This window comes from Schistocerca serialis, chromosome 1 (assembly GCF_023864345.2).
Source record: "Schistocerca serialis cubense isolate TAMUIC-IGC-003099 chromosome 1, iqSchSeri2.2, whole genome shotgun sequence".
Taxonomy (NCBI): Eukaryota; Metazoa; Arthropoda; class Insecta; order Orthoptera; family Acrididae; genus Schistocerca; species Schistocerca serialis.
In genome coordinates this window covers 908,642,326-908,659,764 of record NC_064638.1, presented here as the reverse complement: position 1 = coordinate 908,659,764, position 17,439 = coordinate 908,642,326, and the positions used below count along the sequence as shown (strand labels likewise).

The 17,439-nt window shown below is 40.7% G+C and overlaps 1 protein-coding gene across 3 annotated transcripts in view; it reads left to right on the top strand.

Annotated features, from left to right (window-relative positions):
* LOC126412065 (exportin-6-B) overlaps positions 1-17,439 on the top strand; it is a 357,950-nt gene that overhangs the window by 229,584 nt on the left and 110,927 nt on the right. For all 3 annotated transcript variants that reach the window (XM_050081474.1, XM_050081465.1, XM_050081456.1), the window contains 3 exons: positions 1,556-1,771; positions 3,006-3,114; positions 16,600-16,692. In XM_050081474.1, coding sequence (XP_049937431.1) covers positions 1,556-1,771; positions 3,006-3,114; positions 16,600-16,692 — 418 coding nt within the window. The remainder of the gene's footprint in view (positions 1-1,555; positions 1,772-3,005; positions 3,115-16,599; positions 16,693-17,439) is intronic.

The window sequence follows — 17,439 nt, the reverse complement described above, 5'->3', positions numbered from 1 at the left end:
TGCGGCACTCACAAATGTTCGAAATTTCAAAATATATAACAGTATAAACGGGTATTGATACAATCAGTGAAAGACTAGGCAGAAATGACATGAACAGTAGAATATGTGGTCTAGAACTTTGAATTGGCACGTGATCTTGTACTTGTGCTCTAACACAAAGGAAAATTCATAAGTCTGCTTTTATATATAAATAAATATGCGTATTGCCTGGATTTTTCTCTTAACTGTTTCTGTGCACACTTTTACATGAGCAGCCGAAGAACCCTGCAGTGTGAGTTTATCTCAATCAAAATCACTAAAATGTGCAGTACCAACAATGCACGTCCTGCTTGTTGCAGCCAACAGCGCAAATTAAGTTTGTTTGACATCTTACATTAGCAACATCCTATCAGTAGTCAACACTGCAGCATTGATGCATTCTCTGAGCTGTTCCAGTGTTCTTGGCAGTGGGCGTATGTAAATACGGTCCTTGATGTTCCCCCAAAGGAAATAGTCAAAGGCATAAGGTCAGATAACCTGGGAAGGGAAAAGAGGGGAGGGCAGGGGCAAGGGAAAAGAGCTACATCAGTCCAACTATGCAGAAGTTTGTCATTTAGGTAGCAAAGCTCCAATAAGAGGGTGCCCGGCCCTGTTGGAAGATGATGATCTAAGAATCAGTAGTCATGTGTGTAAACGAGCAGAACATGTCTAGGTACGAGGTACCCATTCCAGTCTTGTCACAGAACAATAATGGGCAATGCCACTTTGTCCGGAACACTGCACAGAAAACATTAACCTTTGATGAATCTCGTTTGTGTGTCATAATTTCATGATAATTTTCAGTCTGCTAGACACTCTACATTGTACTTATTTAGCTTTCCAGATAAATGGAAGGTTGCTTAATTGCTGAATATCACCTTAGAAGTGAAATGTTTGTTCTCAATTGCTTCCTGTATTGTGATGCAAAATTGAAGGCAGCGGTGATGATCTTCCCATTTTAATTGTTGCACTATCTCCAGATGGTACAGTTACTTGGTAAGCACTGTCACAATATGTTGAACACTGTTTGCTTCCATATTTCAAGGTCGTGGCTTGCTATGGACTGTTGATTTATTTGGGCTGCGTATTAAAATTTCCCTCACTTTCTCCATGGTTTTATCTGGCACGCTTGGTCAACCAGTAGCTTTCTGTTTACAGGCACAATCAATGTCCCTGAATTGCCAATACCTGCAGACAATTATCAATTTACATGGTGGTTATTTTCCATAATTCCGTCTGAGTGCACACTGCCCTGTTGTAACAGATAAACGTCTCACATATTCCAACACTCACCAAAACTCTTTTTCTTGCTTTCTTGCCATAATGTAATGCCAACTGGCAGACACAGTGCAAACTTGATGAGTTTACATTTATATTCATGCATCAGTCATACTTGCACATGTAATACTTTGGAAAATATAGAACTTTGAAAACAAATAAGTAATTTATAGTAACCTGGTATAGTAAACAAGTTTTTACATCATAAACATTTGTGTTTTTAATTTATGTTATAGTTCTGTTCATCTCTTTTTTTCAGTTACCAAGAGAAGATAACAGAGTTTCTCAGAGTTTTTGTTGGCTTACACCTGCGACGCCTTGAAAATAACCAAAAATTCTCTTTATTGGACTTTTTGTCAATGTTATTCAAGTATACATTCCAACAATCAAGTCTGGAGCATTTCTCTAATTGCCTAGAAGTATGGAACATCCTTCTGGGGCAGCTGGATACAGGGACTGAAATGCTTACGACGACGTAGGTATATTGAGCACCATGTGTTCAGTAAAGAAAGTTAACTCCCATCTAACAGAGCATATGACAATTTACTTACATATTGCTGTTTATATAGAATTAACTGCTATATTTGCAAGTTTTACAAAAGTGAAAAATTAAAATCTGTAGTAAATATGAAGCAACACACTAAAAGTTTTGTTACAGTGAATTCTATATAGGACAGTAAAGAATAATCTGCATACCATTTACCAGAATGCAACATTTGAAACAAGACTATGTTGATGTCTCTTTTTGACCACCATAATTGATATGTTCAACTTTAAAATATATAGAAAATTGTTACTTGTGAGTGATATTCAAGAAGAAGAAAAGAAAAGAAGGAAAAAAAAGACAAACAAGAACCAGACTTAATAAAAACACATTAATAAGTGATTGTTTGTTTACATATACACAAATCTACAGTGGAGCACCGGATTTTAAACTTTAAAACCAACAAAAAATTGATCTTTAATGCTACAAGTAAAAAATTCGTATTTCAGTAAGTAAATACATACATTTTGAATATACCTTGTTTTTAGAAATATACATTCCATTCACATCGCCTTGAAATAAGATAAATCATTTGTCTTTTCAATCAGTTGACTCGCATGTATTGGAACCATTCAAACGTGGTGGGTGAATGAAAACATTCATATAGCTGACATGGCTGCAGAGACTTGTTTCATACAGTTGTTTCATTCAACTGAACAACCAATTGAATGAAAAAACAATTCACTGAACCATCAATTGTTATTAACAGGTGACTGTCCCGTCACTACTGCATTCTAACAAACTCTAACAAGTTATTAACTAACTTACTCTTACAGTGGATAAAACTATTACTGCCAGAAACAAAAAACTATCTGAAATCCTTTCAAAACATAAATACTGAACACGTTATAAAATAATAGAGGTATATAGAGACAGAGATTCAGTAGGGAAGTTTCAGCTAGTTTGTTTATTCATTTTGATGTAAGCAGTGGAATGTGAAAACAGTACGGAGGTTGGTTGGACACCCTTAGACTCTACAGGCAAAGTCAGTGGGGGGGGGGGAGCTTTGTAATGTGTAGAAGCAGCCTTAAGACTAAATAGAACCTGGTGGGAAAGCAGCACCCGATATCAAAAGTTTCAAAACATTTAATTATCATTATTTAAATCTGTGTGCAAAAAACTTGCTTCATTTTATGGAGAGTGTCTAGATATATACTTTTTGCAGGTTTCATGCAGCCTTGCTGTCTTTAGTGGAACAGATATTAAGAAAAATACAATTTAAATTTAATCAATGTGAATTGGAAGAACTGGATGATAAAACTCTGGATGATGATGTAAGTTGAGTAGTTTCATAATTGTGATACTCTAATGCATTTTGTCCTTTCGTATATAATATTTGTATGCACCTGTAATGCACTGATAAGAGAAACTGTGTTAAAGATGAGTAAGGCATGTAGAATCTCATCATTTCACACACATTCGATTTGGAGGCATCTTTGAAAGTCACACAGTTAGTGACCTGGAAATATAGCATGTATTTTTTTTAAAAATGTTTTTATGCTTCATGCCTGAAGACAAAGCCTTAATACATTGAAATTGGCCATTGAAAAAAAGTGATGATCAGGGTGTTTTTTGACTGAAATGTTTGCTTTTGCAAAATGTCTTGTTTCCATTGATAATCAGCAGCATATTCCTGCCAGTGAACAGAGTGCTCTGATTTGATGTGTTTCTGTATATTATTTTTATTTTCCCACCAGATTCATTAATTACAAAATTGGCCGAATATTGATTTCAGACTTTCATGGCCATTCATAGCTGTCTGACCCATACTTGACAACACTACAGATCGAACTGTGTAAGTACATTGTGTAGAACTGGAAATATATCTATTCACAACTTACGGGAAATCTTTCAGCCTGATCAAAATACGTTGGCAGGTTTTGTTTTCCAGTCACTAGAGTATAGAGTGTGGACACTATAAACTGTTAGTCAGTCCTGAACATAAGGAAACTGCAAAACTGCATTTATTACTGCTAGAGGGTTAGTCATACGGATTGCCAATCCCATCTGGTGTTGTGAACATAGGCGCCCACAGGGGGAAGGGGGGTGGGGGGCAGGAGGAGCTCTTGCCCCCTTATGGAATCTGAACAATGACATTTTGTTACTTACAGATTTCTTTTGAATTTCGAACACTCATTGTCTGTGACTCCTCTAAAATGCAAATTTAATGTTGCCGACCGTGATGAAAAATACTGGAGCTTTAGGAGTCACTAAATATGTTGGATTTTAGTAGTTGTCACTCTGTTCAGGGGAAATTATGCTGATTCCTTGGCTTGTTGATTTGGGGGAGGGAACCAAACAAGCTAATTCCTTGCTGCTGTTGCAGTTTTGGCACTGATCTGCAGTCAAACTGTATACGAACCTGTACATGACTATGCCGAAATAATGTCTTCAGTCTTCGCTCTGAATTCCATAAGCAAATAAAATGTTATAGAAGATGTCTAAGTTGAATAAGGCTTTTTGAAGTTTATTCCCTGTTTCTCCACTCTGACGGAAATGTGGCATTTTTGTTGATATTCAGCCATATTTTTATGAATCATTCTTTTTTTCCTGTTTCATATTTTTACTTTTCAGTTTCAACCAACTATTGTGAGAGTATGATATAATTATTTTTGTGAATATTTTTTACCTTTATTTAGTAACTCATTGGCTGCCTAGGATTAAATCACGTGAGAATGTACTTTCAGGTCACTGAATCAAAAAATGGCATCCATGTCCATACTAATAACAAAACAGATGTGTTCTGCTTGTACTGTTGACATATGCTTACCTTTTATGGACTAAAGTGATGTACCTTAAAACTACTAAGTAGAAAATTATCAGTCTTTGGAGATACAATAAGTTGTATGTACTTCTTGTCCCGTCTAGATTGTGGAACATGACACATTTTCAGATTGTTGAATCAGGTATATCGAAACCGGAAGATTTTGCACCTTGTCCCCTCTTGGGAAAATTTCTCGGATGCCCAGGTTGTGTGTGTCATAATTGATCTCAGTGATGACCAGAATTAGCTTTTCACTCACTTCAAAATAAGAAAGAAAAATGATAAGCAGTGCACAGCTCAAAACATTCAGTAATGGCTACTATGCAGTTGGTCATAAAAAAGGTAGCACAGGGTTGACATTTATCAGTATCTGACACAGTTTAAAACATCTGCCACCTAAAACTGCCATGTTAAAGTGTCCAGATTCACTATTTTTACGTGGGACTCCCATAAATGGATTTCATAAACCAATTTGTGAATTTTGCACCCCCGTTTTTGAAATACACTAGGGTTATCATGTTATGTCTTCTAGTTAATAGTTTTTAACTTATGTGGTCAGTGTGACTTTACTGTGCAGCGGATGAAAAGTAGAAATATGTTAGAGTACCTTTAACATAACTGATCGGCCATTGTGCTGACTAGATCAGAAAGCAGAACAGCTGATTTCCAGATATACTATTTGATCGATCTATCAAAACCATTTCAGCCCTTAATATATAAACAGGGCAGTGAAAAACAGTTTCTGATATTTGGTGTTGAGCTTCAAAAAGTTGTGTCACATGTAAATGTAGTGATTACCAGCAACTTTTGAGCTTTAGCTAGCAGACAGATGTAAGTGTACCTTTGTTCTAAGATGTTAGGTCCCACAACTTAGTATTACATTGTGTTATGTGACATGTATAAAGACCATTCAACCACCTACAACTGATGTAACACTATAGCATCGAGCACACTGCTACATTGTTGTGTTTGTATACTTTCTGTTTTGCAGATACATTGTTAAGTATTATTGTTTCAAATCAGCTTCACTAGATGATATGCAGTACCAATGACTGAAAATTTGCGAAATTTTCAATATTTATATGCAGAAAATAAAGCTGTTTCAAACTATCTCTTATAAAATAGTTTATCTGACTACAATTTGTTATGAAATAGGAGTATGAGGGAATATCGTGTGTTTGCATTTTGAGGCAGAATTTGCACATATCTTTGCATTTATTGCAAAATGCGAATTTTTCATGTCCCTGCCATAATATACTAATTCACTGATGAAACATGTCAACAATCTATTGCAGTTTGATAACTGTAGAGATTTTCACTATGACAATATTGAAAAGAAACAATGGAAAATCCAGGATGGAATGTAACAATATATGAAAAGGATAGTTGTTACTCACCATATAGCAGAGGTGTCGAGTCGTAGAAAGGTACAACCAAAAGACTGTCAGAAAGTTAGCTTTTGATCAACAAGGTCTTTGTCAAAAGTAGATAACATACTAATTAACATGCATGTGACCACAGTCCCTGGCGTCTAGAGCCAGGCTCTGTCTCTAGCTGCCAGAGACTGTGGTCGTGTGTGTGTTAATTGCGTTTGCGTGAGTGTGTGCATATGTGTATGTTGTCTACTTTCGACAAAGGCCTTGTTGGCCAAAAGCTAACTTTCCGACAGTATTTTCATTGTGAGTTTCTGCAACTAAGCATCTCCACTATATGGTGAGTAGCAACTATTGTTTTCATATATTGTAATATTGACAGGAAAAAAAGATTTACACTTCCTTATAGGGAATCTAGGATTGACTTGGAATTGAGTGAAATAAATCTAACGTACTGAATAACCGGGTCTTCTGCCAATTGTTCGCACAATTCTCACACAGTATTATGACAGTGTCACTCACTGGCTTCTTCAGGTGCTCCCTGAGACTCCTCCTTGAGTCGATTGGGTCCATTATTTATGCCTAGATGGTGCCAGGCACTCCTTTTGGGATCCGCACCTGCCAGGAACGGCTCTATTTGTCCTCTCTTACCTGGTGTCATGCCTGTCACCTGATGCTTTGCTCACATCTGTGTCCACGTGTCATGCGTTCTACCCACAAATTGTAGCTGCGTTGGTCGTCCTCCAGTTGCCTTGGGCATCGTGTGTGAAGTGCTTGCCTGTTGGGGCAGGCCTCCAGTGCTGTACTTCTCATTGGGCACTCCAAGTGTTCAGTCCTATGTCTGCTGTTGTTGGGACTGTCTAGTGATGTGTCGCCTCTAGTCTGTAGTGTCTCCTGCTGTGCCCAAGGGCAGTTTTCTCAATTTCCACTCCAATTTCTATGTATCATAGAATCTTGATGTTGTTTCTGTTGTGTTTTCAGAAACTCAAGTGATGGATTCTAGGTGGGATGAGCTTGTATCCAGTGTCACAATTGATGATACTCTCAGAGACCTTGACCTCAATGGATTCTTTTCTGACACTATCCCAGGATCTCAGGACCTGTGTCACAATGTGGGTATCATTATACTTCATCGAATGACTGAGTTGTAGACAATGCTCTGCTATTGCTGATTTGGTTGCCTGTCAGTCTGGTATGCATCCAATGTTCTTTACCCCTGACTTCCACAGTCCTGGTGGTCTGGCCTATGAATGATATCCCACATTGGCACTGTATATTGTAAATACCTTGAGTCCATAGACCCAGATCATATTAAACTGATAGTTCGGTAATTTTCACATATGTCAACACCTGCTTTCTTTGGGATTGGAAATATTATGTTCTTCTTGAAGTCTGGGGGTATTTCACCTGTCTCATACATCTTGCTCACCAGATGGTAGAGTTTTGTCAAGACTGGCTCTCCCAAGGCTGTCAGTAGTTCTAATGGAATGTTGTCTACTCCCGGGGCCTTGTTTCGACTTAGGTCTTTTAGTGCTCTGTCAAACTATTCACGTGGTATCATATCTCTTATTTCATCTTCATCTCCATTCTCTTCCATTTCTATAATATTGTCCTCAAGAACGTCGCCGTTGTATATACCCTCTATATACTCCTTCCACCTTTCTGCTTTCACTGTTTTCACTTGTTTCCTTAGAACTGGGTTTCCATCTGAGTTCTTGATATTCATGCAAGTTGTTCTCTTCTCTCCAAAGATCTCTTTAATTTTCCTGTAGGCAGTATCTATCTTACCCCTGGAAGCAGTGGTTGGGAAGGGATTGCGACAGGGCTGTAGCCTATCCCCAATGTTATTCAATCTGTATATTGAGCAAGCAATAAAGAAAACAAAAGAAAAGTTCGGAGTAGGTATTAAAATCCATGGAGATGATATAAAAACTTTGAGGTTCGCCAATGACATTGTAATTCTGTCAGAGACAGCAAAGGACTTGGAAGAGCAGTTGAACGGAATGGGCAGTGTCTTGAAAGGAGGGTATAAGATGAACATCAACAAAAGCAAAATGAGGATAATGGAATGTAGTCGGATTAAGTCAGGTGATGCTGAGGGAATTAGATTAGGAAATGAGACACTTAAAGTAGTAAAGGAGTATTGTTATTTGGGGAGCAAAATAACTGATGATGGTCGAAGTAGAGAGGATATAAAATGTAGACTGGCAATGGCAAGGAAAACGTTTCTGAAGAAGAAAAATTTGTTAACATCGAGTATAGATTTAAATGTCAGGAAGTTGTTTTTGAAAGTATTTGTATGGAGTTTAACCATTTATGGAAGTGAAATGTGGACGATAAATAGTTTAGACAAGAAGAGAATAAAAGCTTTTGAATGTGGTGCTACAGAAGAAAGCTGAAGATTAGATGGTTAGATCACATAACTAATGAGGAGGTATTGAATAGAATTTGGGGAAGAGAAGCTTGTGGCACAACTTGACTAGAAGAAGGGATCGGTTGGTAGGACATGTTCTGAGACATCAAATGATCGTCAATTTAGTACTGGCGGGCAGCGTGGAGGGTAAAAATCGTAGAGGGAGACCAAGAGATGAATACACTAAGCAGATTCACAGGGATGTAGGCTGCAGTAGGTACTGGGAGATGATGAAGCTTGCACAGGATAGAGTAGCATGGAGAGCTGCATCAAACCAGTCTCAGGACTGAAGACCACAACAACAACAACAGTGATATGTGCCTGTACATCCTTACATTTGTCCTCTAGCATCCCTGCTTAGCCATTTTGCCCTTCCTGTCAATATCATTTTGAGATGTTTGTATTCCTTTTTGCCTGCTTCATTTACTGCATTTTTATATTTTATCCTTTCATCAGTTAAATTCAATATCTCTTCTGTTACCCAAAGAATTCTATTAGCCCTCGTCTTTTTACCTACTTGATCCTCTGCTACCTTCACTATTTCGTCCCTCAAAGCTACCCATTCTTCTTCTACTGTATTTCTTTCCCCCAGTCTTGTCAATCATTCCCTAATGCTCTCTATGAAGCTCTCTACAACCTCTGGTTCTTCAAGTTTATTCAGGTCCCATCTCCTCAAATTCCCACCGTTTTGCAGTTTCTTGAGTTTTAATCTACAGTTCATAACCAATAGATTGTGGTCAGAGTCCACGTCTGCCCCTGGAAATGTCTTACAATTTAAAACCTGGTTCCTAAATCTCTGTCCTACCATTATATAATCTATCTGATACCTTCTAGTATCTCCAGGCTTCTTCCATGTATACAACCTTCTTTCACGATTCTTGAACCAAGTGTTAGCTATGATTAACTTATGCTCTGTGCAAAATTCTATCAGGCGGCTTCCTCTTTCATTTCTTCCCCCCAATCCATATTCACCTACTACGTTTCCTTCTCTCCCTTTTCCTACTATCGAATTCCAGTCGCCCATGACTATTAAATTTTCACCTCCCTTCACTATCTGAATAATTTCTTTTATCTCCTCATACATTGCATCAATCTCTTCGTCATATGCGGAGCTAGTTGGCATATAAACTTGTACTACTGTGGTAGGCGTGGGCTTCGTATCTATCTTGGCCACAATAATGCGTTCACTATGCTGTTTGTAGTAGCTTACCCGCATTCCTAATTATTATTAAACCTACTCCTGCATTACCCATATTTGATTTTGTATTTATAATCCTGTATTCACCTGACCAGAAGTCTTGTTCCCCCTGCCACCAAACTTCACTAATTCCCACTGTATCTAACTTTAACCTTTCCATTCCTTTTTTAAATTTTCTAACCTACCTGCCCGATTAAGGGATCTGACATTCCACACTCCGATCCGTAGAACGCCAGTTTTCTTTCTCCTGATAACAACATCCTCCTGAGTTGTCCCCACCCGGAGATCTGAATGGGGAGTCTATTTTACCTCCGGAATATTTTACCCAAGAGGACACCATCATCATTTAACCATACAGCAAAGCTGTATGCCCTCGGGAAAAATTATGGCTGTAGTTTCCTCTTGCTTTCAGCCATTTGCAGTACCAGCACAGCAAGTCCATTTTGGTTAGTGTTACAAGACCAGATCAGTCAATAATCCAGACTGTTGTCCATGCAACTACTGAAAAGGCTGCTGTCCCTCTTCAGGAACCACACATTTGTCTGGCCTCTCAACAGATACCCCTCCGTTGTGGTTGCACCTACAGTACAGCTATCTGTATCGCTGAGGCACGCAAGCCTCCCCACCAACAGCAAGGTCCATGGTTTATGGGGGGGGGGGGGGGGGGGGGGGGGGGGATAACCAGAGTAATGAAATTTATTTCATCTCTTGTATCTGACTTGTTGTTGATATAGTTCTATATTGCAGTAAGGGCTCTGACTTGATGCTAAACAAACCAGAAATATTAACAACCACCTTTTAACAAGAGCATGTTGTTGTTGTTGTGGTCTTCAGTCCTGAGACTGGTTTGATGCAGCTCTCCATGCTACTCTATCCTGTGCAAGCTTTTTCATCTCCCAGTACCTACTGCAACCTACATCCTTCTGAATCTGCTTAGTGTATTCATCTCTTGGTCTCCCTCTACGATTTTTACCCTCCACGCTGCCCTCCAATACTAAATTGGTGATCCCTTGATGCCTCAGAACATGTCCTACCAACCGATCCCTTCTTCTGGTCAAGTTGCGCCACAAACTTCTCTTCTCCCCAATCCTATTCAATACTTCCTCATTAGTTATGTGATCTACCCATCTAATCTTCAGCATTCTTCTGTAGCACCACATTTCGAAAGCTTCTATTCTCTTCTTGTCCAAACTAGTTATCGTCCATGTTTCACTTCCATACATGGCTACACTCCATACAAATACTTTCATAAATGACTTCCTGACACTTAAATCAATACTGGATGTTAACAAATTTCTCTTCTTCAGAAACGCTTTCCTTGCCATTGCCAGCCTACATTTTATATCCTCTCTACTTCGACCATCATCAGTTATTTTGCTCCCCAAATAGCAAAACTCCTTTACTACTTTAAGTGCCTCATTTCCTAATCTAATTCCCTCAGCATCACCCGACTTAATTAGACTACATTCCATTATCCTTGTTTTGCTTTTGTTGATGTTCATCTTATATCCTCCTTTCAAGACACTGTCCATTCCATTCAACTGCTCTTCCAAGTCCTTTGCTGTCTCTGACAGAATTACAATGTCATCGGCGAACCTCAAAGTTTTTATTTCTTCTCCATGAATTTTAATACCTACTCCGAATTTTTCTTTTGTTTCCTTTACTGCTTGCTCAATATACAGATTGAACAACATCGGGGAGAGGCTACAACCCTGTCTTACTCCCTTCCCAACCACTGCTTCCCTTTCATGTCCCTCGACTCTTATAACTGCCATCTGGTTTCTGTACAAATTGTAAATAGCCTTTCGCTCCCTGTATTTTACCCCTGCCACCTTTAGAATTTGAAAGAGAGTATTCCAGTCAACATTGTCAAAAGCTTTCTCTAAGTCTACAAATGCATAAGTTTACAAAAATGTTTGAGCATACTGGAACACAAGGAATATGTCTAAGACTCATTTGCGCCAAAATTTTAAGCTCAAACTATATTGAATTCTCATCCACCCTCAATATAGAAAAGACTATATGTGAATTAAAAATGTACAAATGGTGCATGTAAAAAGAAATTCATATTTAAGATGAGAAGTGTACTTAAAAAGATAGTTCATATTTAAGATAAGTGTACTGACATATGACTAAAAAAAGTTTATATACAAAAAAATTTAGTTCGTGGTTTAATGCCAATTAATAAGCAGCTCATACATTTGCAAATTAAGCCATTCAATTTTATTGTTACCTATGGTAAGCATTTTTCACACAACAGCATATGCATAGCTGTGTCTGTGACAGTTTTAGGAAAGACATTTCTTGACACATCTGAACATTTTTCAGTGTAATTAAGTGGCATTTGGCTTGAATCCTTTCTTCAAAATATATATATACACACACACACACACACACACACACACACACACACACACACACACACACACACACACAACACACACACACACACTCCTGGAAATTGAAATAAGAACACCGTGAATTCGTTGTCCCAGGAAGGGGAAACTTTATTGACACATTCCTGGGGTCAGATACATCACATGATCACACTGACAGAACCACAGGCACATAGACACAGGCAACAGAGCATGCACAATGTCGGCACTAGTACAGTGTATATCCACCTTTCGCAGCAATGCAGGCTGCTATTCTCCCATGGAGACGATCGTAGAGATGCTGGATGTAGTCCTGTGGAACAGCTTGCCATGCCATTTCCACCTGGCGCCTCAGTTGGACCAGCGTTCGTGCTGGACGTGCAGACCGCGTGAGACGACGCTTCATCCAGTCCCAAACATGCTCAATGGGGGACAGATCCGGAGATCTTGCTGGCCAGGGTAGTTGACTTACACCTTCTAGAGCACATTGGGTGGCACGGGATACATGCGGACGTGCATTGTCCTGTTGGAACAGCAAGTTCCCTTGCCGGTCTAGGAATGGTAGAACGATGGGTTCGATGACGGTTTGGATGTACCGTGCACTATTCAGTGTCCCCTCGACGATCATCAGTGGTGTACGGCCAGTGTAGGAGATCGCTCCCCACACCATGATGCCGGGTGTTGGCCCTGTGTGCCTCGGTCGTATGCAGTCCTGATTGTGGCGCTCACCTGCACGGCGCCAAACACGCATACGACCATCATTGGCACCAAGGCAGAAGCGACTCTCATCGCTGAAGACGACACGTCTCCATTCGTCCCTCCATTCACGCCTGTCGCGACACCACTGGAGGCGGGCTGCACGATGTTGGGGCGTGAGCGGAAGACGGCCTAACGGTGTGCGGGACCGTAGCCCAGCTTCATGGAGACGGTTGCGAATGGTCCTCGCCGATACCCCAGGAGCAACAGTGTCCCTAATTTGCTGGGAAGTGGTGGTGCGGTCCCCTACGGCACTGCGTAGGATCCTACGGTCTTGGCGTGCATCCGTGCGTCGCTGCGGTCCGGTCCCAGGTCGACGGGCACGTGCACCTTCCGCCGACCACTGGCGACAACATCGATGTACTGTGGAGACCTCACGCCCCACGTGTTGAGCAATTCGGCGGTACGTCCACCCGGCCTCCCGCATGCCCACTATACGCCCTCCTCAAAGTCCGTCAACTGCACATACGGTTCACATCCACGCTGTCGCGGCATGCTACCAGTGTTAAAGACTGCGATGGAGCTCCGTATGCCACGGCAAACTGGCTGACACTGACGGCGGCGGTGCACAAATGCTGCGCAGCTAGCGCCATTCGACCGCGGTTCCTGGTGTGTCCGCTGTGCCGTGCGTGTGATCATTGCTTGTACAGCCCTCTCGCAGTGTCCGGAGCAAGTATGGTGGGTCTGACACACCGGTGTCAATATGTTCTTTTTTCCATTTCCAGGAGTGTGTAACAAAGATGATTTGACTTACCAAGTGAAAGTGCTGGCAGGTCGACAGACACACAAACAACCACAAACATACACACAAAATTCAAGCTTTCGCAACAAACTGTTGCCTCATCAGGAAAGAGGGAAGGAGAGGGAAAGACGAAAGGAAGTGGGTTTTAAGGGAGAGGGTAAGGAGTCATTCCAATCCCGGGAGCGGAAAGACTTACCTTAGGGGGAAAAAAGGACGGGTATACACTCGCGCGCACACACACACACACATATCCATCCACACATATACAGACACAAGCAGACATATTTAAAGACAAAGAGTTTGGGCAGAGATGTCAGTCGAGGCAGAAGTGCAGAGGCAAAGATGTTGTTGAATGACAGGTGAGGTATGAGTGGCGGCAACTTGAAATTAGCGGAGATTGAGGCCTGGTGGATAACGGGAAGAGAGGATATATTGAAGAGCAAGTTCCCATCTCCGGAGTTCGGATAGGTTGGTGTTAGTGGGAAGTATCCAGATAACCCGTACGGTGTAACACTGTGCCAAGATGTGCTGGCCGTGCACCAAGGCATGTTTAGCCACAGGGTGATCCTCATTACCAACAAACACTGTCTGCCTGTGTCCATTCATGCGAATGGACAGTTTGTTGCTGGTCATTCCCACATAGAATGCGTCACAGTGTAGGCAGGTCAGTTGGTAGATCATGTGGGTGCTTTCACACGTGGCTCTGCCTTTGATCGTGTACACCTTCCGGGTTACAGGACTGGAGTAGGTGGTGGTGGGAGGGTGCATGGGACAGGTTTTACACCGGGGGCGGTTACAAGGGTAGGAGCCAGAGGGTAGGGAAGGTGGTTTGGGGATTTCATAGGGATGAACTAAGAGGTTACAAAGGTTAGGTGGACGGCGGAAAGACACTCTTGGTGGAGTGGGGAGGATTTCATGAAGGATGGATCTCATTTCAGGGCAGGATTTGAGGAAGTCGTATCCCTGCTGGAGAGCCACATTTAGAATCTGATCCAGTCCCGGAAAGTATCCTGTCACAAGTGGGGCACTTTTGTGGTTCTTCTGTGGGAGGTTCTGGGTTTGAGTGGATGAGGAAGTGGCTCTGGTTATTTGCTTCTGTACCAGGTCGGGAGGGTAGTTGCGGGATGCGAAAGCTGTTGTCAGGTTGTTGGTGTAATGCTTCAGGGATTCCGGACTGGAGCAGATTCGTTTGCCACGAAGACCTAGGCTGTAGGGAAGGGACCGTTTGATGTGGAATGGGTGGCAGCTGTCATAATGGAGGTACTGTTGCTTGTTGGTGGGTTTGATGTGGACGGACATGTGAAGCTGGCCATTGGACAGGTGGAGGTCAACATCAAGGAAAGTGGCATGGGATTTGGAGTACGACCATTTTTCTACTACTTCATTGGTAACTTCACTTTGCACTCAGGTAGTTTGCAACACCATTTTGCCATGTTTCGCTGTTTTTTGTGTTACACTGTAACCAGATAAGTGTCAGTGATCAATTTCTATTATCCATAGTATGAATGTCACCAATGAAAATTTCAAGTCGAGGTTACCATTTGAAACTCACATTTCAAGCACAACAGATCTGCATTTGATGAGCCGGCCGTTGTGACCGTGCGGTTCTAGGCGCTTCAGTCTGGAACCACGTGACCGCTACGGTCGCAGGTTCGAATCCTGCCTCGGGCATGGATGTGTGTGATGTCCTTAGGTTAGTTAGGTTTAAGTAGTTCTAAGTTCTAGGGGACTGATGACCACTGAAGTTAAGTCCCATAGTGCTCAGAGCCATTTTTTTGCATTTGATGCCTCATCAGTTGTTGACATATCATGTAGACAATAGAGACAGTACCATCTGGTATGAAAAAATAAATTTTCTTCCATTTCTGTAGACAGTGCCGTCCAGCAAGCAAAAGTAAATAGTCTTCCATTTTATTGAGATTGTATTTTTACTTTCTAAATAAACTCTTGTTGTTCATCATCGTTTGAAATGAAGTAGTTAAATGGAGAACATTCAGCATAGCAATTGTTGCAACATGAAAATGGTACAGACAGATGTATTCTCTACCTTCCTCTTATAGTCTGTCAGTTGGCGTGAAGAAATCATCTATACTTCAAAGGTGGTGTTTACATTTTTGTATATGAAGTATGATTAATGCCCTGCTTTGATCAGATCATAGTGTCAGCATTCCTATGTTTCACAAAATTTATGAAAGAGTAAAGACACGTTATATTTTGTTAACCAGTTCACTATGGTCATGTTGTCAGATCAGCCATAAACCCTGTGGTATTTTCTGTATTTAATCATTCACTAATTCCTCTCTTTAGTAAAGCATTAATACTGTTCATGCACTTATCATTCTGACACCATTTGTTCCACATATTTTATTTCTATTTTTGTGAAATTCCATTTGGCTACAAGTTTGCGTCATCAGAAGTTTGCGTCATCAGACGTTTGCGTCAGCTCAGCAGACGTTTGCGTCAGCTCAGCGGACGTTTGCGTCAGCTCAGCGGACGTTTGCGTCAGCTCAGCGGACGTTTGCGTCAGCTCAGCGGACGTTTGCGTCAGCTCAGCGGACGTTTGCGTCAGCTCAGCGGACGTTTGCGTCAGCTCAGCGGACGTTTGCGTCAGCTCAGCGGACGTTTGCGTCAGCTCAGCGGACGTTTGCGTCAGCTCAGCGGACGTTTGCGTCAGCTCAGCGGACGTTTGCGTCAGCTCAGCGGACGTTTGCGTCAGCTCAGCGGACGTTTGCGTCAGCTCAGCGGACGTTTAATAATGCACTGTTGTTCAACAATTAATAGTACTCACAGTTTCTCTTGTTATAGGGCTCATTTATAACATAGAAAATTCATTTCACCATGTCTTCCCCCCCCCCCCCTCCCCACAGCAAGCAAGCGCCCGCCCACACACACACACACACACACACACACACACACACACACACACACACACACACACACACACACACACACAGAGAGAGAGAGAGAGAGAGAGAGAGAGAGAGAGAGAGAGAGGGAGAGAGAGAGACACAATCACCTTCACATTGTATAAAAAGTTACTCATATTGAATAGCTATTGTACATTACTCTAATGACAGCTTGTTTTATTTTTCTGCATGATGAACTGATGAAGTTAATGGTTTTAATTTCTTTTGTCAGGAGCAAACAGAATGGCAGAAGTTTCTTCGGCAAAATATAGAAATTGTCGCAAAAGTTGGTGAATTTGCTCCATTAGATACATACTCATTAGTGGTAAGCATATTAATGTCTCATAAACACTATCTTGCATTTCGAATGTTTTGTTGCTTAATTATTATACAGCATGTGATTGGTATATGTTGCCATGCAATTTGTACTTTTTGTCTTAAATTTTAGATACATACTCATTAGTGGTAAGCATATTAATGTCTCATAAACACTATCTTGCATTTCGAATGTTTTGTTGCTTAATTATTATACAGCATGTGATTGGTATATGTTGCCATGCAATTTGTACTTTTTGTCTTAAATTAACATAATTATTTCTGAACAACTTAAAATTTTAGCTTTAAAATATGTTGACAACAGTGCACAATCTTCAGTCTCAATATTTTATTTTTCTGTTTAACTCTGTCTTCAAAAGCTGCATTGACATTTTTGAGAGTACATCTATTTCAGTTTATTATTTGACAGGAAAAAACACAGTTGTTAATTTAATTACAGGCATGTCTCAGATTTATTTAAATGTGCAAGTAATCGGTTGCACAGTGATTACTTTCATTCACCCACAGAATGTGTATCTTCTACATCAGGAAAGAATTCCCATATTTGCAGTCACACTGCATGAAATTTTCATTTGTATTGTTCTGCAACACAATTCAAATTCACACACCCCATTTACTGTTTATAATTGCACATACTTAATCTGTACATTTGTGACTTATGAAGTTACCACTTACCTATTTTTGAAGCTTATGCAAACAGATTGAGTTAAATAAGTTATAATACAGTAAAGAAATG